The sequence below is a fragment of the Calidris pugnax genome, unplaced genomic scaffold (genome assembly GCF_001431845.1).
Source record: "Calidris pugnax isolate Ruff unplaced genomic scaffold, ASM143184v1 scaffold28, whole genome shotgun sequence".
In the NCBI taxonomy this organism is placed as follows: Eukaryota; Metazoa; Chordata; class Aves; order Charadriiformes; family Scolopacidae; genus Calidris; species Calidris pugnax.
The window spans coordinates 5,811,171-5,837,164 of NW_015090842.1; the positions used below are offsets into that span (position 1 = coordinate 5,811,171).

Genomic DNA, 25,994 nt, shown 5'->3' on the forward strand with positions numbered 1-25,994 from the left:
ACCATTGTGCATCCCTGCCAGTAGGCCTGTTTCTGGGAAAGGCACTCTCCCTCCCTCTTCTAACAACGGAGGAGTCCGTTTCTGATTTTCACATACACGTTTCAAGGCTCTTAGAGGAACTGTGCAGCAGTTCCAGCCAGAAGGTACCTTTTTATTAATCACCAGCAGCAGAATGCGTGTAGATGGGATGCTGGGGCAGTCCAATGAACACAAGGGAACCACACAACCCCCTTAACACTCCCCCCTGAATGGTATTGACAATTATTTCCTTTAACTACCCAAACTATAGGGGAGAACCTCCCTTGTGTTGCGTCTTTGGTTCTAAAATGTGAGTTCAGAGCAACCACCGCAGAAGAGCCGCTGTGTGGAGGGGAGACTGCGCTCTCCGCCGCCGCTCCGGGTGCTCTGGCCCCGTTATGCACCGTTATTCCCCTTTTTTACCGTGAAAACGCTGCCGGGCCCCGCGGGGAGGGGGGGAGCGGGCGGGGCCTGGCCACGCCCCTACTGAATATTCATCACCGACCGTGACCATTGGCCGCCGCCCCCGGAAGTAGAGGGGGGGTGCCCCGGAGTAGCTGACAGCAACATGGCGGCGGCGGCAGCCGGGCGGCGTGGCGGGGGTTTGGGGCGGCCCCCGGCACCGGCACCCGTCCCGGTGGGTGACGTGCCGCCCGCCGGCGAGCTGGTGCGTCCCTCGGTGACGGAGCTGTCCCAAGTGAGGACCAACATCCTCTGCACCGTGCCCGGCTGCGGCAAGGTCCTGCCCAACAGCCCGGCCCTCAACATGCACCTCAGCAAGGCCCACCCGCTCCAGGTACCGCCCTCCCCGCTCGGGCCGGGGAGAGGGGGGGGGGATAGGGAATGGCGCGGCTCCTCCTTCCGCGAAGCCCCCCGGGGCCGGCGTTTGGGCCCGGGGAGGGGAGGGGGCCTCGTCCCGCCGGGCCCGGCCCTGCCCCGCTGCCCGCCGGCCTCCCCCCTGAGGCGGGAGGGCTGAGGAGGCCGCGGGGGTGCGGCCCGGGGGGGGCTGCGGCCTTTGGGTTTGGTGGGGTTCGCTCTGCGGAGGGTCGGAAGGTGTGGGGAGGGGGGGAATCCCAAAATGGGAGGAACGAAGCGCGTCTGGGTGTTTAAACCCCCCCCCGGGTGAGAAGGGTGTGCGGGTATCTGTATACACACACCGGTGCCTGACCGGCCGTGTGGAGAGCTCCGCCAAAATTACTGACAGAAAATAACCAGTTAACCGGCCTCAAACGTACCAAAAGCGGTTAAAAGTTCTTCAGGAGTCGGTTTCTGTATTTGTTTCTCTCCCTGCAGCCAGGCCCCCCGGCCCCCCCGGTGAGGTGCGGTGCAAACACGCTGCCTCTCCCACCCCGAGCAGTTGGCGAGTCCCCCTCAGCCAAACGCTGAGCGGTGTTATGCTGGGCTTTTTGTTTGTTTTTTTAAAAATGTCTGTGAGCCAAAAAAACCCCAAAAAAACCTGTAGATGGATGCCATTTTGGAAAGGAGCCCTCATTACCATAGTACTCCTGAGAAAACACAGCCTGTGCTGGGGGGGGAGGAGAGGCGCCGTTCCACTGGCGAGTCTCAGAGTGTGGGCCTTTCAGAAAGATGTCCTTGCTTCTCTCAAAATCGGAATGCCAGGCGTGCCAGGAGAAATCCTACTCCCGGAAAACTTTGTCACAGCCCCAGTGGGCAAACAATAAACATGCTTGTTTTGTGAAATGGCTCATTACAGAATCAAGTGTGTGTTACACGGGATTGTTTCTGGTGAACAAAAGGAAATAACGTCAAGTAAGGTTGCGATCTCCTATCTCTGATCGTTTTATTTCGATTCCTAATACGTGCTACATGCACATGGGTGTGTGTTACGTGTTCTATCTCGCTCGTACGTATGAGTGGAGGTGCAATAGAAGTTGAGAAGGTTTGTTCAGGTTTGGCAGACAGTTGTCTTGGTTGGGAGCTCTTCCCCAGAGCGTGTGCAGCAGCTTGTGGGAAACAGAAGTTCTCTTTGGGATGAGGAGATGCTGCTTTCTCAGCAGTTCCCTAGGCGGCTGTTAGCTGTGGGTGCCTCGTGGAATTATAACATATTTCATACACCTGATTACTACGTCTTGTGATAGTTTGGGCAAATACTGAAACATGGATGCATGCAGAGTTTTGGGAACATCTGACTTAGTCCAAGGGCATTGTAATTGAGACTAAAATGTTGTTGAGGCTTAAGGGAAGCTAAGTTTTCTGTACTGTGTCTTAGATAAAATATCTTCAGTGTTAAGCACAGTTTGAGAATGCATCTTGAGTGAAATGCTAAAGGTATAAATGTAAAAAGATGTAAATCTAGGTGCGTGTTACTCCATTTCTCCAGAAAGAGGTGGACTTGGACTAATACTTTAGTATTAGTATTTCCTTTAAAGAGAGAATGAATTCCCCAGACAAAAAGAATTTGGTAGATTGCATTTGTTAGTGAAACACAAGGAATTAATGAAGAGGCAACTTAGCAAATGAGATGGTAAGCAGCTGTTGGGGAAGAAGAGAAGGTAGTAGTGCTGGAGAGAAGAGAGGTTGACTTGGTTAATTTTCATTAATAAAAGTAGCACCAGTAGAATCTTTTGATATCAAAAGCTATGAGGTATTGCCATAGAATCATGGAATAGTTTGTGTTGGAAGAGACCTTTAAGATCACCAAGTCCAACCATTAACCTAACCGTGCCCAGCTACCATTAAACCATGTCCCTCAGCACCATCTACCTGTCTTTTAAATACCTCTGGGGATGGTGACCCAACCCCTTCCCTGGCAGCCTGTTCCAGTGTTTGACAACCCTTTCAGTGAAGAAATGTTTCCTGCTATTCAATCTAAACCTCCCTTGGCACAATTTGGGGCCATTTCCTCTTGTCTTGTGACTTGGGAGAAGAGACTGATCCCCACCTCCCGACTACTTTCAGGGAGTTGGAGAGAGCGAGAAGGTCTCCCCTCAGCCTTCTTTTTCTCCAGGTGAACACCCCCAGCTCCCTCAGCCTCTCCTCACAAGACTTGTGCTCCAGACCCCTCACCAGCCCCTTCCTGACCTCAAGTAGATCAACGCTCCCACCCAGCTTGGTGTGCTCTGCAGGCTCACCGGGGGTGCTCTCAATCCCCTCATTGCTGCATAGGGAGGGCATTTCCACAGGAAAGCAAGATTACCCTCTAAAAACAGTGTCAAGTGCAGTAGTACAAGGTTATAGGCTTGTGAACTGAGAACAAAACATTTGATGAGGCCTGGTTTCTAACGGAAATAACTGAAATAGGAAACTTGCAAAATCTGTTTGGCCCTGTGAGCGTTGAGGGTAACACTGCTGTGAGAAGGGCGATCCCGAAATAGGTCAGAACGATATTCTCTGTCACTGCTGTAGGGTTGGAATCTGATTCAAATAACCTAAATTGAACCCAGAAGAGGTGTAGAAAAGGGCTACTAAGGATGATGAATAGCAAGCGTGTCTGACAAAGGGAAATTAGAAGAATTTGGCTTGTTTGGCCTAACAAAAGACGATATGATGAAGTGTTGATATATAAATGTTTGTTTTCTGGCTCTTTAGCTTAACTAAGCCAATAAAAAATGAGAACAGTGGATATAAACTGGCACTTAATAGATTAGGCTTGAAACTTTTTATGATTTTTTGGTCTTTTGTCTGTATTTTTCATGGAGAGGAGGGGAAGGCATCTGTCTGAGTTAAAAATGAAGCTAGAGGAGTTTGTGTAAAGGAGAGGATCCTGGGGATCCCTGTGACAGCAGGTCAGGGGTGGACTGGGTGGTGAAGGGTGGCTCACCCTTGGGGTGGGTTACCCAAGTGCAAATATTACACTGCCACAATAGTTTTTATAGTAAGAATAAATGCACTTCTCTCTGTGCTATTTAATAATGAAATGTATGATCTTCTGCTGCAAAAAAAATGTTTTAAATAGTTGGCTACCGTCTACTGTAACTTATTGTTTTAAATTAGTCCTTTGGAGTAAGACTTTCTGCTGCAGGAAAGCAAGGACTAAGTTCCCAGGACTAAATCAGTAGCAAGGATTGTTACTTCCCATTCTCTTGGCACAGGCCCTGTCTGAATGTCAGCATTCCTCACAAAACAAGTGTTTGCCTTCTGAGAAGTTAATTGAACAGATCTCTACCAGTGACTGGGGTGGGTGGCTGTTGTAGAAGCATGGGAAGTAAAATCAGACATACACGGAAAGGAATTGTGAGAGTGTCTGAAATAGGACTGGCCAGACAGGTTTGTGAGAAGATGTGAGGTTAACCATTTAGAGGCAGGACTTTGAAGATGGTCAAAACAAGATTACTGTCTGGATGGGGTTACTTATATGTGTATCTCAACTTGTCACAAGAAATTTGGTGTGATCTGTGCTTCCAACGTTTCTGTTCCAGCTGATTAAAAAGCATCTTACACGTGTTTGTATGGCTTTTAAACACTTGGTGTTATCCTGTACCTTAGTACTTAAGTAGTTTTAAATAACCTGACTGTGGTTTACCTGTTCAGTGCCTGAACTTATTTCCCATATTACTTTATCATTTGTTGGGTTGTGACATTAAATATAACCCACTTTGAATAACTTTCTACTTAGGAATAAGTAACTCCAGTTGCCCCTTACTAAGCACATTGATTTCATCTGCGGTGGGAGAGACCAAACATATTTTTGATTTAAAGACAAATCTTTTTTTCTCCTGAAGACTTTGAGACTGGCATCTGCTCGGAGTGTTTCTGGGTAAACTCAGGGTTAAAAAATGTAACTGGGGGTAGTGGTGCTGGAACAACTAGATTTCTTTGAATCATGTTCCTGCTTTGGGCAGTGGCTCTAGGAGGTGCAAAAATAATCACACTAGTTATTCAGCAGAGATGAAACAGGCCTGTTAATGAGTGGGGAATGTCCATGGGGAAAACTGCTTTATGTAAAGTTGCTTAGAAGGTCAAACCTTACATGAAAACTCCCTTTGTAGAGAATTACTCCAGGTTTTCTTGATGAAATGGGCAGTGATCATTTTTTTCAAGAGGCTCTAAACTTTGCTTCTTTTGAGTGTGGTATGTCATTAAGAAAAATGAACTTGCAGCAACGTAGGCAAGAAGCAGGGTTGAGTGTGTGGAAATATAACTGAAATATTGCTTGAAGGGATTCACATTTTGCACGGGGTATTTTCGATTGAGAGATGATTTGAGGAAAAAAAACCAAATCATTGGAAGTGTCCCACTGATCTGAAATGAAAACAAAATGCTTAGTGCAAGGCCCGAGCAGCTCAGCACAGAGTCGTTGGGTCGTGACTGGCGGTGGCTGGGTGAGAAGGGGGGGTGAGCTGTGAACCCCTCTGTGTTCTGGCAGCAGAGATACATCCTTTCTGTTTGCTTCACATGGGGCAACTGTTGCGCTTGATGGATTCTTTATGTTTGGTTTAACCTGTGTAAACACGAAGCAGCTGGAGATGTGCCCAAAGAAGGCAGTTAGGGAGTGACTGGTATAAAATTAACATTTCACCACTTGCTGACGTCGCTGTCGTCATGCTCAGGAAAATCAGGTGCAGAGTTCGAGCAGGGTGTGCTCCGGTAATTCTTCCCTGAATAATCATCTTGGTGGAATAATCATCCTGAACTACTCTGGGGACTTGGTTGGCTTCCTCCTCAGCCTCAGGATGTAAGGAGATCCACAGCTACTCTGAGCATCAGATTTTTAATAGTTCACTTTTTAATTTTATGCTTAGACACAGATGCCTGATGTTTCCACTGAGACACTTTCAGATAGGATATTTGTCTTGTCTGGTTTCCATGGCTCTGTCCTCAGCAGGAATAGGTTCTGGGTGGTTGAACAATCCAGACGATTTTTACATGTATTTTTGAGGTCCTCTTTGAGCAAGTTTTGGAGCTTCAGAATTAACGTACCAGTTGTTAGTTTTGTAGACTTAAGTGAGATTTGGTTTATGATCTGAATTAAGTGGCAGAGCGTACTTAACATTTTTCATTTAATTACAAGTAAACTCTAAATAGTGCCACCAGAATTCCAGCATCAGGAAAGTGTTGTGTTTCACAGTGTGTGACTAATTTTAATAGTAGACTGTGCTACTAACAAGGAAAACCGGCGAATTGACGGTGTGGTGTGGTGTCTGTAGGGAAAGCCTTTTGGCTCAAGTAACACAGACGGTGGCTGTGATTGCCTTGGGGCAGTGAGTATCTTGGTAGAAGTAAATAGTCCAATACACTGCTCTGTAGAGCTTGTTGTGATTTCACTTGGTAAATTTTGATGATCTGTTTGCAAAGTAGCGTCCACATAGGTTGAAAAACTCCATTTGAACTTTCAAATCATGTAGGAAAGTGCCTTCAACTCATTGAGGTGTGTAAACTCAGTGAGCCAGTGTGGATGTGTATTCTGAATATTGTCGCAAACCTGTAGAATTGTCAACTTCTCAACTGGTTCTTTTTCAGGGTGGAAAACTTAATGCACCAATAAGGAAGGGTTTGAAAACTTCACAGAAATTCTACTGCTGTCCTATTGAAGGCTGCCCTAGAGGACCAAACAGACCATTTTCCCAATTTTCTCTTGTAAAACAGGTATTCCTATTTCCTAAAGTATTGCGTTTCATGACTGATTTGGTCCTGACTGTCTCTACTCTGGAGAGTGTACACTTTAGCATTCTGGTATGAGCAGAGCCTCTCTAGCATATATCCAGAAGCTGGAGAATTGTGTGCAGAAACTCCACATGGGCATATGGTTAATGAATTGGCATCTTTGCATGTTGATATTAGAGGACTTGAACCTTTTGATCAGGCAGATGCCGGTATGTTCTGCTAGACTAGAAGACAGTCCCCTGCACAAATTAAAAAGATGAAGAACAAAGAGGGGAAAAAAAAATCACAGTAGCAACCAATAAGGGTTTACAAAATGGCTGATGCTTTTAAACTGCTTTTTCAAGTGGTCAAGAATGAGGAATTTTTCTCTGCTTCAGTATCAAAATGCATTTGTTTACTAATTACCTGTTTAGGAAAACATGTAAGACTTGTTTCTGCACGAGTGAGTGACAAAAGCACTCTTCTGCTGTTGGTTTCCTGTGATAAGCTGGGGAGAACATAGGAGAGGAGTGGCTGGCACGTGGTACCGTAAATGAAAAGGAGAAATTCTGGTGTTTGCTCTGAAGTTGATCTGTTTGACTTGAGACTATTTGCTCAGCTGTGGATCTTCAGGAGCATGTGTGTGTTGCAACATACAGTTACTATGCTCTTTGGCAAGTTTCAGTTATAGATTTATTAATGTCCACAGGAGGACGCATTCATGTTTTTATCTGTGGTTTAAGATGCACATAGCACAAGCAGATTTGCAAAGTTTAAATTCTTTCTGTTGATTTTTTTAAGCTTGTAACTTTTTTGTAATGAGACTTTAAAAAAAAAATTATTACAGTCTTCAGTGCTATTTAACAACTAAAAAAACCTGCAAATATTAGTTAATGTCTCCCCTAAACATGATTTTCTTTTTTTTTTATCTTAGCTGAAGGCTAATGTTTACTTTTCCTTGTGTATTTTAGCACTTTATGAAAATGCATGCTGAAAAGAAGCACAAATGTGATAAATGTAGTAACTCCTATGGTACAGAGTGGTATTTGAAGCGGCACATAGAGGTGTGTGGCAAGACGTTCCAGTGCACTTGTGGGTGCCCTTACGCCAGCAGAACAGCATTACTCTCTCATATTTACAGAACTGGCCATGAAATTCCTGCAGAACACAGGTAAAAGTGAAGTAATTAAGTAATGATACTTATATTCATCACCAAGTCCTCTGTCTCCCACGTACTGGCTGTTTGTTTCCTTTCTGTTGATGAAATTGGAAATAGGCTCACATTGTTGTAGCTGCAAAGCAGTTTCCAGTTTCTTTGTTCCGTTGCTTTTAGTAGTTTCTATTTGGTTGAAGGCAATGATGATTGATTAGGCAATAAGATCAAGTTTCCCCACGTATAAAGCAAGAAGTAGTGATGATACTGGACTGCACGGCATAAATGCTAGTGGTTCTTGTTGCCTCTGCTTTTACGGTTGCGTGAGAGTAGAGATGATTTGGAAATGTTTATAGCTTCTAACTGTGGTGAGGAATGCAGTTCGGTTTATTTTCTTTTACAATCTGGTTGTCTTTGCAAGTATTAGTGGATTTTTTTAATTTTTATTTTTTTTAAAGCCTATACATGCATGTTTAGATTTATAGTTGTCTCACGATGTACATACATTTCATAAAGGCCTAGCCCGTCTGTCTTGGAGATTCAACTGCTGCAAAATCAAGTTTTGTGTGAAAGAGCGCTAATTGTATCTTCCGTTTCCATGACAGACCTTTACTTGTACACGAATTTTAAGAGCATTGTCCCTTTGATGCTCAGTCTGAGTTAGCATCAAACTAACAAATTAAATGTGTCTTCAAATCGAAGTGCTTAATGTACAAGGGGGAAGAAGCCATCTAAACTTCCACCTCCATTTAGAAATAGGTCTCCATAAAAGAGTGAACCTTTTTTTCTTTTTTAAATGTGAGAGTGAGGAATTAAATTTTACAAAGCTGGAGTTCATGGAGTCTTTTTATGTTTTAATCAGGATTCGTTGTCTTCTCATACCCAGCCTCATCTGTTACTTCCATTTGTATTTTTAATGCAATGACTCAAAGGAATGGAAGGCAGATGTTTTGTGCTTGAATGGAGTATAAATTATTAATTTCATGTTCACAGGGATCCTCCTAGTAAGAAAAGGAAAATGGAAACCTCGGTACATAACCAGCAGCTGGCAGAGAAAGCAAATGAAGCCTTCATCAATACACACAATCCTAACCCTGGCACTCAGGAACTGGAATCCTCTGAAGTGAAACTAGCGGCCTCTCTTGAAGGCTCCTGCAGTTCTAACTTCACAAACCAAATGCAGCCAAAATGTACACCGAAGATGCTTTTACCAAAGCCCAAGGTGGCTTTGGTTAAACTCCCTGTGATGCAGGTTGCTCACTTGCCTATATATGTATCTGCAACAGACTCTGCTGTCAAACCTGCTGTAGTGGCCGTTGATAATCAAGGTTCGGTTGTAAGTACTGTTCATTTATTGCCTCAATCTATAGGAATTCTGATTCCAGCACTGGAGGCAGAAACACTTGTGTTTAAAGATAGTATGCCTGTTTCAAAAGTGACAAATTCTGCTGACCGTGAACCAGTAAGTACTGGTGTACAAGTTGACTTGGATAAGGTGACATCAAATAACACGGGACAAGAGCTGGGGAACGCTTGTCACAAGAATAAAATTTCTTCAATAAATATACAAACGGACTTATCTTATATTTCACAGAACTTTGTACCAGGGGCAGCCTGGACTCCCAATTCTTCTGTCTCCTCTTGCTCTCAGACAGATCTGTCATTTGGTTCCCAGGTTTCCTTACCCATCAGTGTGCAAACGCAGACGCTGCTGCCTGCTTCCAAACTGACTTCATCCATAGCTGCTCAGACCGATGCTTTCAGTCAGGTTTGTTTCCCAACCTGTGGTGTTTCTAGAGAGACTCAAACCAGTAGGACGCAGGACTCCATCGATGGCAGAGTGCAGATGGACCAGGCTGTAATGTGCAGTGACATCTTTGACAATGTTGATTCATCATATAATGTTTCTACTCACATGGAGCTCCCAGAAAACAATTTAATGCCTGCGAATATAGATCAAACCTTGCTGCCAAGGAGTAACAGCAAGAGCCCGAGTCAAGATACGGTGAAGTCTGAATCCCTTATCAGCTTCAATACACAGACTAATATACTTCCACCTCAGAACACGATGGATAATCAAACCCAGACAATGGACCTCCTAAGTGATCTGGAGAACATCTTTTCAGGAAACATGTCTGGCCAGACGCTGGATAATCGGGGCCTTTTGTCTGAGACGAGCTCTAACGCTGACACGCATCTGCCATCTGGTCCCTCACAGAGCACAGGAATAGACTTCGACATTGAAGAGTTCTTCTCAGCATCCAATATCCAAACTCAGACTGAAGAGAGCGAGCTTGGTACCCTGAACTCTGAGCCAGTTCTGGAGTCGCTGGACATTGAAACTCAGACTGATTTCTTATTTTCAGATAGTGCCACTCAATCATACAGCTGCCGAGGAAATTCTAACTTCTTAGGCTTGGAGATGTTTGATACCCAGACACAGACAGACTTGAATTTTTTTTTGGACAGTAATACCCATCTGCCTTTAGGGAGTATTCTGAAGCAGTCTAGTTTCTCCATGAGTACTGACTCATCTGACACAGAAACCCAGACAGAAGTATATCCAGCTACTAAAAACATCCCTACTCAGAATATTGAAAGTAAAGTCCAGCTGAGTAGTGCTGAAACACAGACTATGGATAGCTGCTTTGAGAATCTGGGGAGTTTATTCCTTACCAGCAACGAGACGCAGACAGCAATGGATGACTTTCTCCTGGCTGACTTAGCCTGGAATACAATGGAGTCCCAGTTCAGCTCGGTAGAAACCCAGACCTGTGAAGAGCTGTGCTCCTTGTTTCAGAGCTCTGACAAGCCCAGCCATTGAGCACTACGTCATGGAACGGTTTCCTGTGGTTTGAAATTAAGTTATTGGGGTGGGAGAGATGGCTTGACCAAGTTATCCACTTTGCATTATTGAATGTAGCTATCGTGAGCAGTCGGCCTAAGAGACTTTTCATGCTGAAGGTACTTTATTGAATATGTAACTTTACATAAGCTATGTGTGTATAAATGAGGGGGAAAAGGGGGGCTGTAACATGTTAATGTACATTTGAACCTTAAAAAAAGATTATGTGGTGCCTATGGTTTTTTCCTCAGACTTCTTTACAAAGCTGATAACTGCTTTCATTTAAACAGAAGAACTTTTTAAGTTGTTCTACATATATATATATCTCTACCTATTCCTGGCTGACGTATAGGGTTCCAATGTGCAGGACCAAAACCCTGACCTGTCCAATTCAGATGCTTCCCTGAACTTAACGGGGGAGGATTCTATTAGTGTAAGCTACTTCTGTTTACTTTTTTTAGTAGCTTGTATTTTAAATCCGGCATGGACATAGTAAGCTGTATCGTCTTCATTTACTTTATGCCTTCACAGCTCTTTCTCCTGCATAAGTTGGTATTTTCCAAATACCTGTCCCAACACACTAGGCCCCCATAGACTCCTGAGTTGTTGAATATATTTATTATTAAGAACATGTAGGTTTTTAAAATTTTTTTTTCCCCTGAATGGCACTGATGCCCTTTGAAGGGTAGGAAAAGGACTTGGAATACATAAGTGTAGGAAGAATTAGTATGTTGTCCTTTTAGCTAGTATAATAAATGGGACTAACATATTTAGAGTCTTCAGGGGGGATTTGCTTAAATTATTTCTGTCTGTAAGATGCAAATATTACAATGTGTGTGCCTCAAAGACTGGAATAATTTGTTTTTGCTGAAATTCTCCTAGCTTTATTAAGATACAAGTTGAGAAACGTTACAGTGGATTATACCTCTATTACCTTAACAGAAATCTGTAGAAGTGGGAAATTAAATTCTCTAGAATACTCACTCCACCTACAGTCCTGGCTTTGGACTTCCCACTTCCAAACCCAACTGGAACACGGAGCTATAGCAGAGCTGGGAGATCAGCTCACAGAAGCCCTTTCAGAACAGCTGTATCTTGCTTTTGCACATTGATCTGTAGCCTTGAGAGAGTTTTTCTGAGTATTGTCAAATTCAAACCAACTGATTTTTCAGAGAAGAAATGCATGACCTCTTGGAATTTTTTTTTACTTTTCATCTTGCCCCTCATACCGTTGTTTGCAGTTGGTTTTTTTATTTGCATGAAAAAAAAAAGAGCCAGTTGAGAATGTATTTTGGAATTTGGCCTTAACTAATTTTTATCTCTTATTATAATACCGGCAAAATGTAGGCCTCTGGCTTTGTGCTGGCCAGATTTTTGTTTCTGTTACCTTAAATGAAAAGAGAAACCTCTTTGTGTCAAGTTCCTGGGCCTGTAACAGACTTTACTCCTCCATTGTGAGAGGAGAGGTACTGGCTGCGTATTTACTGGGCAGCCCATCAGTAAATGTATGTCCAAGCCTTAGTTTCTGAAGACTCACTACGCTTTGTGCTTCATATTCTCAACTCAAAGATGTGGGAGTTGTTACTCATCCTTTGCAGCCTGCCTGTTTTGTTGGAAATGAGCAATACCTTTTGTTTCTTTTGTCTCTTCCTACCCCTCTTTAAATTGCCATAGTCAACACGCTAATATGGTAAGCGTGAAATATGAATAAGAAATTCTTATTTTCCTCCTGAAAAAACTGCTGAAGCCACAGCTGTTTCCCGTTTAATTTTTCAGCCTTTCTTGGTACAAGTTCACACACTTCCAGTCTTTGGCTGAATGAAATCCTTATTTTCCTCCTGAAAAACTGCTGAAGCCACAGCTGTTGCCCGTTTAATTTTTCAGCCTTTCTTGGTGCAAGTTCACACACTTCCAGTCTTTGGCTGAAGAAACTGCAGAAAGGAATCTTGCAGTTTCCTCCAGGACTACAGTAATTTTGCTTTGGGGAAAGCCCTCTCAGGTTTCACAGTGTCTTGAGTTCTGATATTAAAGGTGGGATATATTGAAAAAAGGAAGGCATTGCTTGTAATTCTACTTCTGCTGAAGATATACCTGAATCTTATTTACCTCCCTACTTTGTAATTGAGAAATAAGATAAATGACAAAACCAGGTTAATTTATTCTACTGTAGTATTTTTCTAGTAGTTTTGCATCGTCAGGTTTTTAAGTGTTTTTTCTTCTCCCTGCCTGAAATACCAGAAAACCTTTCTTCATATATGCATAGGCTTCTGTGTTTTCCATGAGCAAGCTGTCCATTGGGGGTTGGACTGGATGATCTCCAGAGGTCCCTTCCAACCCCATATGATTCTGTGATTCTGTATTGACACATGAAAGAGAAGCAGTTACTACAGATCTGGTTCCTAGAGGAATACTTTAAAGGACTCTGACTGTTTGGGGAAAAACTGCATTTTCCACAGCTGCAGAAAGGAGAAATGAGAAACTGTTCATTACCTCTGAATTTAGAAAGTCAGTCTTTTTTCTGCAAGGGAGGAATCTTAGGTGATGAGGAGCAGAATTGCAGAAGGCTTTGAACTGTAGCCATCCGAGAGACCAGGAGGCATTTCAAAAACTTGGGAAACTAATTTACAAATTAGAATGAGAATTGCCATGCTCTTGCGGTGCAAGCCAAAGCTCATAACATCAGAGACTATCAGAAAAAAACTAAGGTTTATGTGGACACAATCTTACAATGCAATCGTTAGTCATTCCTTGTACTTTGTAATTAGAAATATTTATGAGCTTTGTGTGTTTTATTAGAACATGGAAATACCATTCCCTTCCCTCATCCCATAGGTTTAAAATAGTTTGAGCTTTAATTAGGTGAACACAGTGCTACAACATGAAATTTTTTATTGCAGGTGCAGTGTTAAGAAATTGTTAAATGCATCTGCATTGCCTTAGGGAAGCGGCTCATTCTGACTTCTTTCTTCACAAATTTGGTTCTCCGTAAATTATTCCTAAAAGTCAGAAACCGGTTTGGGTCCTTTGTCACTCAGTTTGGATTTATTAAGTATTTTTGTGAAAATGTGAAGACTGCGACCAGACCTCACAGTTTGCCGAATCTGGCAAGAAACCTAATGAAACCTGATCTGAAATATTGTTGCTGAATACTACTCGTTCTTCAAATTGAACAAGTTCTTTAAAATAAACTTCAATCAGAACTATTTCTTGGTAGTACTAAAATGATACTTGTCTCCCTTTCTCTGCAGTTTGTCTCTGATTTTCAAGGCAGTGTCTCTATTGTAAGTATTGGTCAGCAGTGACTTCTTACTTTGCTTACTCTCTTTTGTATCCTCTGCTGCCATTGGAACTACCATACAAAATTAACATCGGGTTCTTCATAGTCTCTTAGCACAAATTTTTATCTGGAAGTGATACTAACGTTACTTGTACTTACTCTTTGTGTTTCTTGCTTAATTCTGTTATGCTGCGATTGCTGGATCTTGATCTGGGTGCCTGTGTAATGCTAATCTAAAACTGAATGAGTAGTTTTGTAGTTTCACTGGAGCTTTTTCTTCCGGTATATAAAAAATTGAAACAAATGAAACAGCCAGTTTGGGACACGCGTTCTATGAGAACATAAGCACAAACCAGCTGAAAAATGAGAGATCTGTCTTGTTGCCTTCCATGTTTGTCACGGTGTTAACAGTTTGTGTGACAGTAGATGTACGTTTCTTCTACTTTTAGCTTCATTTGCATCTGTTTCCACTAATACGCGTGTAAATACTCCTTTCTGCTCTGGGTAGGGAGGGAATTCTCCCCCAACTCTTCATGTCAGCCTGGAGAAATTGGTAGTTTAAAGCCAGAGCTTGCTCACGCTACGTATTCTTAGCTGTGCAAAGCTGCTTGTGTCAAAAACCATTTCACTTCCCAAAGGATATGATGTCTTAAAGAAAAAAGAATACTTGCAGCTGTAAATGAAACAGCTGTAAAACAAGCCTTGTGAGAACTCCTCTAGTTTTGAACAGTTCAGTGTCTGTAACTTCACGTCTGTAACTAACCCTCCTTACAAATTTTTGTTCTAAGTCATGCAGTCATTTTTTTCTGTTGAAAACAAAAGGCTGAATTTCCCTGTTAGTCATATATACCTCGATTGTGTAGAGGCAACAGAACAAAGAAAGATGACTGTTTGAAATCCTTGTCCTGCCAGCACAGGCTCACGTGCTTAGATTTGAATTGATTTTTCCGTGAGGCTGGGTAGAGATGTGTTGGCAGTGTTGAGATCTTGGGTTTTTAGTAGGCTTTCAAATATATAAGTCAACAGGACTAATACTGAATCAACGTGGGGTGCTCAGCTTGCAAAAGAGTATGTTACTGAAGTGACAGCTCAGAGATGAACCAAATGTACTTGCCTTCATCGTTAAGGTTGTACAGCTTCCTTTGCTTTAATCTAGTTCTGATGGGTTATTTTTTTTAAACATGATCTTAATGTACAATTTACTGTTCCAAATACATTCACACCAAACTGTTGTTAACATTCTGGGCCTTGCAAGCTTGTTATTCATGTTTGGTTTAAGGTGCTGCTGTGCTTGTGTTCCTAGTGGCACAGACTTCCACTAATATCTTTATATGAACACTATGAGGACAGGGTTGGTCGGTGGTAGCAAGCTTCAACGCATGGTGCAAACGTCCATCTTCTGTTCCTTTTGTTGTTTTGGTTTTATTTTTTATATCAGCTGATGTGAATTTAAACATGTGCTGGAAGGATTTGCTGCTCAGAGCGTGAGTGACTTGTGTTGTTTAAAATGCCATTGCTATGCAATGAACCAGACCCAAGGATCCACGTCGTTCAGCTCTGCATTGCCCTGCAGTCGGGCTGAGGGTACGTCTGTTGGTGCGTGTGACTCTTCCGCTTCACTGACAATGCAGTGGGACAGCCTGAGACAGCGAAACTCCTGGAGGAACTGCTGAGTTCAGTAACAGAAGCCCTTTATTTCTGATGCTTTTTCATACACTGGCTTGATGGCAGTATCCTCCAAGTAACAGGCAATGGAATATAATAGATGACTTGTGGTGATGTGAACCTGCATTTCACAACAACTAAGGCTTTACGTGCACGCTTCAGGCGCCTGCATGCAGGGCTCCATTGACAGTGCTGCTGCCTACTGGTATTTGCAAGTGCATCTTTGAGAAAGCCAGCTATGAAAGATAGCCATATATTTTTTCAGCTTACGGAATTCAGCACCTGATTATGATCTAATTTAAACTTGTAATTATTTGGAATGTATGAGTAATAAATCTCCTGGGTGAGTATTTCCCAAAGAATGTGTGAGTTAATAAGGCTAAGAAATGTCCTTAAAATATTTTTCTTCTCATCACTGGTGGGATTTTGATTTAGTGGACAAATTTAGTTTTCAAAGGATGTCCGTGTTTAATTCTTGCTATTTAAGCCAGTAAGCTTGCAAGGAGCAGACAAAAGCAAGCGTTCGTTTCTTAGACCTATTTTACAAGTGACAATCCCAAAGAAGGAATGTTGTCCTAGTCATTGTGAAACTTTTAAATATATTAATGCATGCAGAGAAAACCTTGTGCCAAAATACTGTCTCATATTTCCTTCTGTTGGAGACTGATATGTTACATAAAGCTACTAGTAAGTTATTCTCAAGTATTGAAACGTTTTGTTCACAAATGAAGCACTTCATCCTGTAAATTGTACATATTTTGGAATAAAGTTACCTTCAATCCACTTTTGCCTTCTCTTTTAATGGCTAGGAGGGGGCACGGGTGGGGTATTCAGTGCCTATTGGCAAGTACCACCCCTTGGTCCTGAACATCTTACCTTTTGAAAGCTCGGTATCTTTTGACTTGGTAGAGATTTTGTAAATTAGGACTTGTGTTATAATGTCAGTCCTTGATCTCCAGAGGCTGCAGAAGTTTTCCTGTGTAGTCCTGCTTCTCAGTGAATCCCAGGAAGTTTAAGCTCACAACACAAATGTAATCAGAATGTCAAAATGCTACATTTCATAAACCTGAAACAAATCCATTGGAGAGGTTCTCTGCTGTAAGTTAACCCGTGTGTAGGTGTGAATTGGTGCGGAATTGGGTGCATTCCAGCAGGGCTGGATGTGAGTATTTGCACGGGGCAGTGTTCAGCCCCCGTGGTACCAAAATACAGAAGGGATTTCCAGGGGGGAGTATCTCATAAGCATCTAGAAACTAAATTCCTGTTCAAAGCATTTAAAATTATGACAGAGCCAAATGTGTGAGATGCTGACTGTCCTTTCAGCAGTGACAGCCCTAGTCCTGTTGCAGGGATGATTCTGCTTAGTTCAGGCTGGGTTATTCCAGGCTTTTCATTATTCAGAACAGATTTGGCCTATGGACAAAAGCAAGATACTTTGACAGACTGATCTTCATGAAACTTTCACAAATGGTAGAGAGTCTAAAAGGCAGGACAAACTTCAACTCTTCATTGAGCACGGACTGAGAAGAAGATAATGGCTGTTTTGAAGGGAAGCCTCATGTATTTTTTAACTACTTTCTTGTTTGCTGTTGCTGAGAAGGCACTACTTCTGCTGGCAGTGAAAGCATCCCTGGCCAGTTTGCGTTTAGTTCCTGAATTTCCTTCACTTAAAGAAATTGCATGCTGGCAAGCTGATTGTTTGCAGTCAAAACAATGGAATTAAAGAGAGAGGCAGATTTTCTGGCTCCAGGATTTGACAGTGAGTCCTCTGGAATCAGTCCTTTGGCAGTTTGAACTTAAAACAAAAGGGGAGAAAATGTTAATTAAACTTTCAGGTGTTCCATCATTGTATTTTCAGATTGTTCCCTTGTTTTGTTTTGGCACCTTGACTGCAGGAAGCACTTCTAGCTGATCTAGCCCTGAAGTTTATTTCCTTTCCTTGAACGGGAATGGCTTTATTCTTGAGAGAATTTACACGTAAACAAGAAGCTGCTGTTTCCTGTGGTAGAAGAACCCAGTGTATTCAAGGGCACAAAACTTAATTAACCTTATGATGGTTTAATTGTCGTGTATTTGTTTCTTTATGTTCTAGGCCTTTAGTTGGCAGCTTTTCTGGTCATCTGCTAGAGGTATCGTAGCAATAATCTGCGAATTCTTAGGAATATGATCTTGTATCAGGTTGTAGTAAAACTTGTGTCTAATCTGTCTGATTTCACAGTTTCCAAAACCTCAGCAAAAATCTCACCTGGCATGAAACACTGGAAAACCTCGAAATAAAGTTTCTAGTTTTCCCTGCAACTTTAAACATTTTTTTCTATAGTCCTAAAGAATTTACGCAATGGCTGCAATTTATAATCACTATAACAAACAAATTTGGCTTTACTTACTGTTAATTGGCAATGCAGTTCATTTTTCAGTTGTTTCACAGTGTTTTCAGTTGTCTGAATGGGAGAGATGATCTTCTGGACTACAAAACATGTTACTCTTTTCATAGACACCTGTATGTTTTAATTTTTCTATTTAGTGGAAAATGAGACTGCAATGAGTATATATGGATTTATTTATGCTGGGACTATTTGTGACGGATGCTTCTTTTGTAGAGCTTGTATTTTATATCTAAATATGGAAAACAGGATTAGAAAATATGTTGCCACAGGGGGAAGGGTACAAAGAAGGGAAGAGAAGGGTATGTTGGAGGGTGTCTCTGGTCTGTCGGAGTGATAGTGCCTCTGTGTACGTGTCGCACCAGAACTGAACAGCAGTTGAGACAAATTACTACAACAAAAAAACTGTGTTTCCTGGAAACCAGGGAGAGAGCTTGACTCCAGAGAGTCATCAGCTGAGATTTTCAGATATCCTGAGTAGTGAAAGAGGTAAAAGATGCACATAGATCATAAGATCAAATATAATAACCTATTTTTAATAGATCTTTATAATTTTTTTAATAGGCTCTGTATAAATTTCCCCCTTGACTTGCAAAAAAATACCAACAGGTACAAAAAATGACTCATTTTGGATGGAAATGTTTAGCTTTTGCTCTCCAGGAAGAGTGAGGGAATGCAGAAGTCGGTAATTCTTTCCTTGTGCCGTTTCCTATTTTGTTGGCTGCTCAGCAGGTGGCACTCCTCCCTCCAGCACAGACCCACCCTCGCTTGGAAAATCACATTTCCTGCCAGAAAAATGGTGTCCCTGTTGTAACCTCCAGTGCCACAACTCCCACACTCTGCACCTCCAGCTGAGGTGCCACCCTGCTTAATGATATACTTCTTAAAGAATCGTAACGTACTTTCTATACCAATGAGCATTCTAAAAGATTTCCAGATTTCCCTAAGCAATTCCCAGGAGAATTTGTATTAGGAGACCAAGCCAACTGTTTGGAGCTGTTATTTAACACCAGCACTCAGCTCCTGCGTTCTTCTCTAGAGGTCTTTCACGTGAGTGTTGGGTGAAGAGATGAAGCCATGTCATCCTCCCTTTTTTTTAAGGGAATAACCACATGATTATTTAGATACATAGAATATATATCACCTATTTTAACTAAACTGTGCCTCTATAAGATGATTATTCTTTAGCTCTGATGTTGACATACCTGAAGTCAAACACATTTATTAATAAACTGATGCCAGGAAACTGCTAAAAACTACATTCATGCACATGTTTATTAGTAAAGAAATAAATCTAAAAAGACATTGAATTCTTCCATCTGATTTAAAGTGGAAACCATATGCTATTGGGAGCCTTGCACTGGTATTTTCTTTCCCTATTTTGAATTTTTATCAAAGCATCAAAAGAGGGAAAGGGTAAGCTGGAATGAATCTCTGTCCTGAATGGTGAATTGGAGTTACCCGTGTGTCTGCGGAAAGGCTGTGATTTTACTTGCTTTTGTGTCAAAGAAAAAGCAAAAAGAACACTTCATCTGGAAGTCCCTCATTTAGTATGAGATAAAAGATGAATAAGTGAATATCAGAAAGCAGAGAATACATATTAAACAGAAAGAAGCAAAGAGCACACTAACAGGATTAAAAAATGAATCTATTTAACAAAGAGTAAGAAAAAATAATTGTAAATAACTGTCAATCCCACCACTCCCTGCTTTCCAGGTCGTTTCCATTTCTTTTAGGTGCCAAATTAGCAAGGAACGTATGCAAATGTTTGTTTGTGAAGTTCAATAGGATTTAGCGCCGTGTAAATTAAGAATATTATTAAATGCCTTGCAGGGTAGGCATGGATTTCAGAATGTTCCTAAAGTTAGGCATTGCTTCAGTGCTCAGCATCATCACATACCTAATTACCGTGCGAGGCTACCGTAGTCATTCAGAGAGAATCTCAATGAAGAGGTTGCACTTCATCCCCAGAATAAGCTATTTAAGGCTCTAATGGATCTATCTTATGGTCAGGAAGAAACTAAACCTACCTGAAAGTAATTGGTGTTCATCAGCTTATGATGCTATTAATAGCATCTACAAAAACTGCAAATATCCACATTGCTCATAGGGAAATTTTATTGTTTTCTCATGGTCTAACAAGCTTTAAAAGAAGCATGAAATTACAATATAGAAATGTTAGGTCAGTCTAGATGGCAGGGCAGCCCCTGGAACGTGGCTGACTGCTAAGGGAGATAGTCCAGAAAGCAGCAGAACCTCCTGCATTTTTTGATTCGTTTCCTTCCTTGACCTCAGCATTTCTGTTCCTGATGTTACAGGGTAAAGAGCACTGGATGTCAGCACGTTTTGTATGTTGGTTTTGGTTTGTATGCAGAATCTGTGTACAGACATGCAACTCTTATTTTGTAAAGCAATAGGATTAGAAGCAGTCGCAATACCTTTGTCTGATGGAAGAGCACGGTGCAGCGTAACTGCCCAGGGCCTTCTTGCAGGAGTGAGACCTTTGTCTGGCTTGAGATAAGCCACGATTCATGAATTTCTATTTTTTTGTCCCCTGACTTCATCATTCACGATGTCAGCTCCTTTTTCACCCTTCTGCTCTGTGCCTATGGGAAGCAATCTCAGCTGAAGCACCATTAAGCATCTTCTGAGAGATAACAGCTTTTGTAATTCTATCAAGAAGGGTCTGAAGTGTCCCTGGGAGTGGCATCTTTCGCAGGTGGAAGTACTTGTGAAGACCTAAAGTCAAAGATTCAGAGCCATTCAGATCTTTTTATGCCTTACAGCTGCTGGATTTTTCGTATCTTCCATGTTCCCCATACAGTGTTCTTTTTTTATTGGCAGGTTCTTCATTTCACCTTGGAATGTATGAACAGCGTTACCTGTTATGTATTTCCATATTAATGCCACACCTTGTAGGACAACAGTCAGACTAACTAGAATGGGTTGAAATCTCTTCCCTTTCTGAAGCTGCATCAGCTGTGGCATCTATGCTTAACTCACCTTCTGATTTTGATTGATTTCTTGTGGTCTTGGCTTCTTGACCTGTGCTGTTGTCAAGAGCTGGCAACATGGCTAAGCGAAAACTGGCAATTCTTGGAAGTTTCATCTTGGAAGATTCATACAATCCTTTTAAAAACAGCAGAACTATTTATATAGAAACTATTTATATAGAACTATTTATATAGAAAAAATACTTTAATTGCTCTTTATCGTCTTCTCCACAAATTGAGATATATAAGTTTGCACTTTTTTTTTTCTTTTCCACTGTAGCCTTAATTGAGGCTTTTTTTAGCTTATGCTGTCTCCAGAAGTCTTAAGCCAATCCCTTAGAGTCAACAGAGGTGGTTAATGCTTAACTAATAAAATTGTGTTTGAGCTTCATCATACAGTAAGGCAGATTCACAAGGTCGTGAACTGAGGTAAACTCTAAGAATTCTATTTTCTTGTTAATATTGTGTCTTCATTTGGATCCTGATATTTAAAAAAACCACAAAACAAACCCAACCCAAAAGCCCACAAACCAAAAGCCAACCACAAAGCAACTTTTCCAAGTGTCACATTTCTCTGTTCAGCAGCAGGTGCAGCTCTTAAGGAAGTTATTCACTGATCTTTGTTTGACGTCAAATGTCCTTGTTACAACTCTGTGAATGACACAAGTTGCATCCTAATAGATAAAGACTGCATGTCCTGGCTAGGGGAAGGGAATATGTGGTACAGAAGATCGATACCATTGTTCTTTAACAGAATACTTATTTTTTTATATATATATACCTCAGGCATATTACCTAATTCTAATCTGGCACTTCTCTGAGATGTGACTAAGATATTTTCTTGAGGAAATAAATAAAGTCTGAGTTAATCGTTCATGTGAAGCGGTGTGGGAAGGTATTTTTAAAGCATAAGCATGGAGAGCAAGTGTATCATGCAAGGCTTACAAACTGTCAGATTAAATACCATTTTCGGATTCACACAGTCCTATATGATTATTAAACTCCGGGGGTGATATTCTAGCCTAACACCTACGCAGTTCATCAGCTTCAGAAGAGCTGCAGAGAGACAAATGAGAGCAGAAGCTGACCTTTCCGACACACGCACCGAGTCCCAACCTCATCCCCAAAGCTGATGTAATGGTAATGCACTTCGCCTTTACATCCATTTTATCTTCCGACAATTCTCCTGACTAAAAATAAACCTGTTCTGGAAAGTTAAAGTGGACATGTGACAGAGGCCACTTTGGATAAGCCCCAGCACTCAGAAGCTGCTCCCTATTAATGGTTCCATTGTCGCTCTGCCTAATGCTCCCAGCGCCAGCATCTGCTCTCTCCTAGATTACCTGCAGGCAGCACAATTGATAAATGGCAGCAGAAGAAAAGCTCCAAGTTCATTTGCCTTTTTTTTTTTTCCTTTTTTTTTTTGGCGAATCATTTCAGTCTTAACAAAAAAGGGGACCAAAGGTCTCTGCCTGGTGTGTTGGAAATTCTCAGGCATCCGAGGGATATTTAAATGCGGTTTGGCACGGCAGAAATGTCAGGGTCACCCCGTGCTACCTCAGCTGTCTTTAAAATTTTTTGATGTCAGCTGGAAGACGCAGAGACGGGTCGACAAAAAGTTATTAGGACAACGTTATTAGGATAAACTTTTACCCTGTAAGCATGCAATTTCAATCTGAAACGGGAGAGGAATCCGTAGGAATTAAAGCAACGCCTGAGGGCCATTTCCTCAGTCAGTCGACACCAGCTGTAATGTAAGACCTTCTGCTTCCCCTGCCCTCTGCTACAGCAACACCAGAGAGCTCTAGAGTTTACATTATGACTGCTCTGTTCCTGCTGGCACCTTCAAAATTAGCTCGTCATAAAAATATTATTTTCCAGTGAAAAGATAATAGGTATTTCTTTAAAGGGGCTAGGTAGGTCAGTACTAATGATTTCTTTATCAGCTTTGTTATTGACAGTATTATTTTTTTTAAAAGCCTTGGATAACATCCTTAATATAGCAGTATAAACAAACAGATCAGACTTTTAAACTTACACGTTTGAAATTTTGTGAACTAAATTAAGACAGAGAGGGGGTGGTGTATGAGTGCCTACCACTGCATATATTAAGCCATCGTTTCTGTACGTGTGGCGGTGCTAGCTCGCTTCTAAGGAGTTAAGGGTTTGCTGTGTACAAATATTTACAGTAGGCACAACCAAAAGCACTTCCTTTTATAAATGGGGCCTGATGCTTCCCATTTTCAGCTCTTACCACAGTTTCCACATCACAGAAGGATGCACAAGGCTGCAGGCTATTTGAGGGAATGTCTCTGTGCATGTTTGTTAAATTTCTGGCCTCAAAACTTTCATTTACTGTTTCTGTCTGAAATTCCTGAGAGGAGGAAGACCAGCCTCAGAAATGAAGGATGTGGGTAAGAATTCCCACAGCCTCACCCTTGGCAAGTGAGCAGGAGAGTAAAAAGAAAGCAGCATCATACTTCCCACGGGAGATTCAGCAAGACACATTGGGAATGTTCAAGAGAAAAAGAAAAGTGAGAAATACCTTTGCTGGGGAGGCTGGTGGAGTTACATGGTGACAGTGCTCAGCAGAGACGAGGCTGAGGTGTCCCCAGGTGTGTCAGAGCTTGAGGTGTCTGTGGGAAATTACAGGTGAAAACGTGAGCACCTCTAGGATTAGCTGGTGAGTTCATGTTTTGATTATTTAAATACCATTTTTTAAAAGCCTGTAAATGACTTTCTCCCACTCTACTCCACAGGGAAATGATTTACAGTGGGCACGCACTTATATCAAGTCTCCTTCCACCCTTTTCTCCTCTATCCACATGCCCATACAGTTTTCTCATTCTCTTGCAAGGCTGAAGAACCATCAGGTTTTACCTGATGATGACCAGAGCTGAACTCAGCTGAAATTTTTTCATTTTCTCATTTTTTATGCCAGTCTTTGGTTTACTAACTTTGGGGAATCTGTATTTTCAACTCGGTTCCATGAGCCACGTTGCCTACAATCACCAGTGAAGAAAGGAGTTGGCTGGTTTGGGGTTTTCTTTGTTCTGTGAAATTTTATGAAGGTTATGGGAGAAGAGGCCTCAAAAAGCCAAAATGCAAGAGTATTACACAAGTGTATGTTAAGAAGAAGTTAGGCAACTAAAATTACCAGAAGAGGGGAAGTCGAACTCTACTAAGGCACCCCTACTGTGTAAAGTACAGCAGAAGCTAAATTATTCCAAAGTCATGTTCTCTGTGTGCACCACAAAGACACATCCCAAACTGACTGAATGTGTAATCAGGTTTAAACCAATTTAGTTTATTAGTCCTGTTAGATTTCACAATAGTTAAAAAATGCAAAAATTTTGCATATCATTATAAAAGAAAAAAGTTCTTACAGTTTACTGGTTTTAATTAACATCAGCAAAACCAATCAGTGTTGGTTCCTCAGAAAACTTTCATTATGGCAGAGAGAAATTACTAAAAAATAATTCTAAAGGATGTAGCGTTAAAGTCTGTTTGAACAGTTCCGTGGGTCTCTTCTTTCCTCCCATGTTAGTATGAGTAAATGAAAACCAAATGTGACTTCATGTTATTTTCCTGAAATACTGATTTTTGGGAGGGAGGCACGGGAAAGAGGCCTAACAAATCTTTCCCATAGTCTGTGTTAAAGGACAAATGAGACAGTGTGAAGATCCTGAGCTAATGAACTTAGTTAAAATCCTTTATGTTACTACTATTTAATTTTTCGAAACCTATGATCATCCTGCTAATTTAAGACAATGACACGACAAATCACTGGGAAGCATAATGGTGTCAAATTTAACACTGCTGGGCATATTTTTTCATTCCCTACTTATGAACCATCTATCATTAAAAAGATTTGGAACCCAGGGGCAATAAGCTAGGAATTATTTTCATACTTATTAATAAAGGAATTGAAGCTGATAGTTCTAATATGAGACAGTGGGGAGCTTTTCCCTGTGTTCTGGTGGGTTGTTTGGTTTTTTTTTTAACTCTTGGTTCTTATCGGGTTTACTTGTCCCATTAATCTCATCAGCCGCATTTCCACCGCCTAGACTTTCAAAGGAACACCAAGTGCTGCAGATAAAACGATGGAGGTGTAAAACCTCCTGCTCAGAAGCTAAATCAGAATCACATGTCAACACAGTTCAGGCTCAGACCCTGGCAGGGTGGCAGGATCATTGCTTTTAATGCAATTTACTAATTAAAAACGAGTACCAGATTACGGAAAGTCTGGAATGAAGCGGCTTGCTAAAATAGAGTTTTAGCTCCTTGAACTGGCCGCACCGGAGCCTGCTTTTCATTAAACTGCAATTCATTTGAATATTGCTCGGCAATTATCAAAGGCTCTTCCGAAAAGGCAAAAAGGTTTATGTTTCGTAACCAGCCCCTCCGTGTGAGAGCGGGGCTGCTGTTCCTGCAGAGGGCAAGGCGTAGCAGGGCCGCGGCAGGTGTATTTTATTCAGCAGATGTACTATAAACGCATTACAGCAGATTAGCTGGATTTCTTCCTTTAAATGTACACTGCGAGATCCAACTTGCAAGCCAGCTGTTTCTTATCGGCCCCTTTAATCTCCCGGAGCCCGGCTTTGCCTCTTCCTTTTAGCAGCTATTTCTGTAAGGGATCGGGACGAGGCAGAGCGCCGCTATGAATCCTAATGCTTCCAGCGGGGAATCCCTCCCGCCTCCTCTTTTTGGATGAGATCCTCGAGGAAAGACCCAGAACGCGGCGAGAAGGAGGAGGAAGAGGAGGAGAGGGCCGGCGTAGCGGCGGTACCGGGGGAGGCGGGCCGGGGGAGCCGCCGGCAGCGGGGGTGTCGCCGGGGAAGGCGGCGGGGACGAGGCGGCGGAGCCATGGGGGAGGAAGGATGAGAGGGGCCGCCTCTCGCCGCCCGACCCCGGCACCTCCGCAGCGCTGCGGGCACATGCAGCCGCCGGCATCCCCCGGGACCGGCCGCCACGGGGACAACGCCGAGGCCATCCCGCCGCCGCCGCCGGGTGCGGGCGAGAGGCAGAGCACGCCGAGCGGGCGCTAGACTCGTCCCGTAGAGGAGCAGCCCCCCATGGATAAGGCGGGCTCGCTGCACACCTCGGTGCCCGCGCC

The 25,994-nt window shown here is 42.2% G+C and overlaps 1 protein-coding gene across 2 annotated transcripts; it reads left to right on the forward strand.

Annotated features, from left to right (window-relative positions):
* Positions 1 to 575: 575 nt before the first annotated feature.
* On the forward strand, positions 576 to 16,284 carry ATMIN (ATM interactor). Of its 2 annotated transcripts, XM_014942296.1 has the most exons (6): positions 576 to 814; positions 6,439 to 6,564; positions 7,533 to 7,732; positions 8,708 to 10,678; positions 13,808 to 13,840; positions 15,275 to 16,284. In XM_014942296.1, the coding sequence occupies exons 1-4, from the start codon at positions 587 to 589 to the stop codon at positions 10,536 to 10,538; spliced, it is 2,385 nt and encodes a 794-aa protein (XP_014797782.1). In that variant the 5' UTR covers positions 576 to 586; the 3' UTR covers positions 10,539 to 10,678; positions 13,808 to 13,840; positions 15,275 to 16,284. The 2 variants fall into 2 exon arrangements, with proteins under 2 accessions (XP_014797782.1, XP_014797781.1); XM_014942295.1 differs by having other exon boundaries at positions 13,808 to 16,284.
* Positions 16,285 to 25,994: the final 9,710 nt, after the last annotated feature.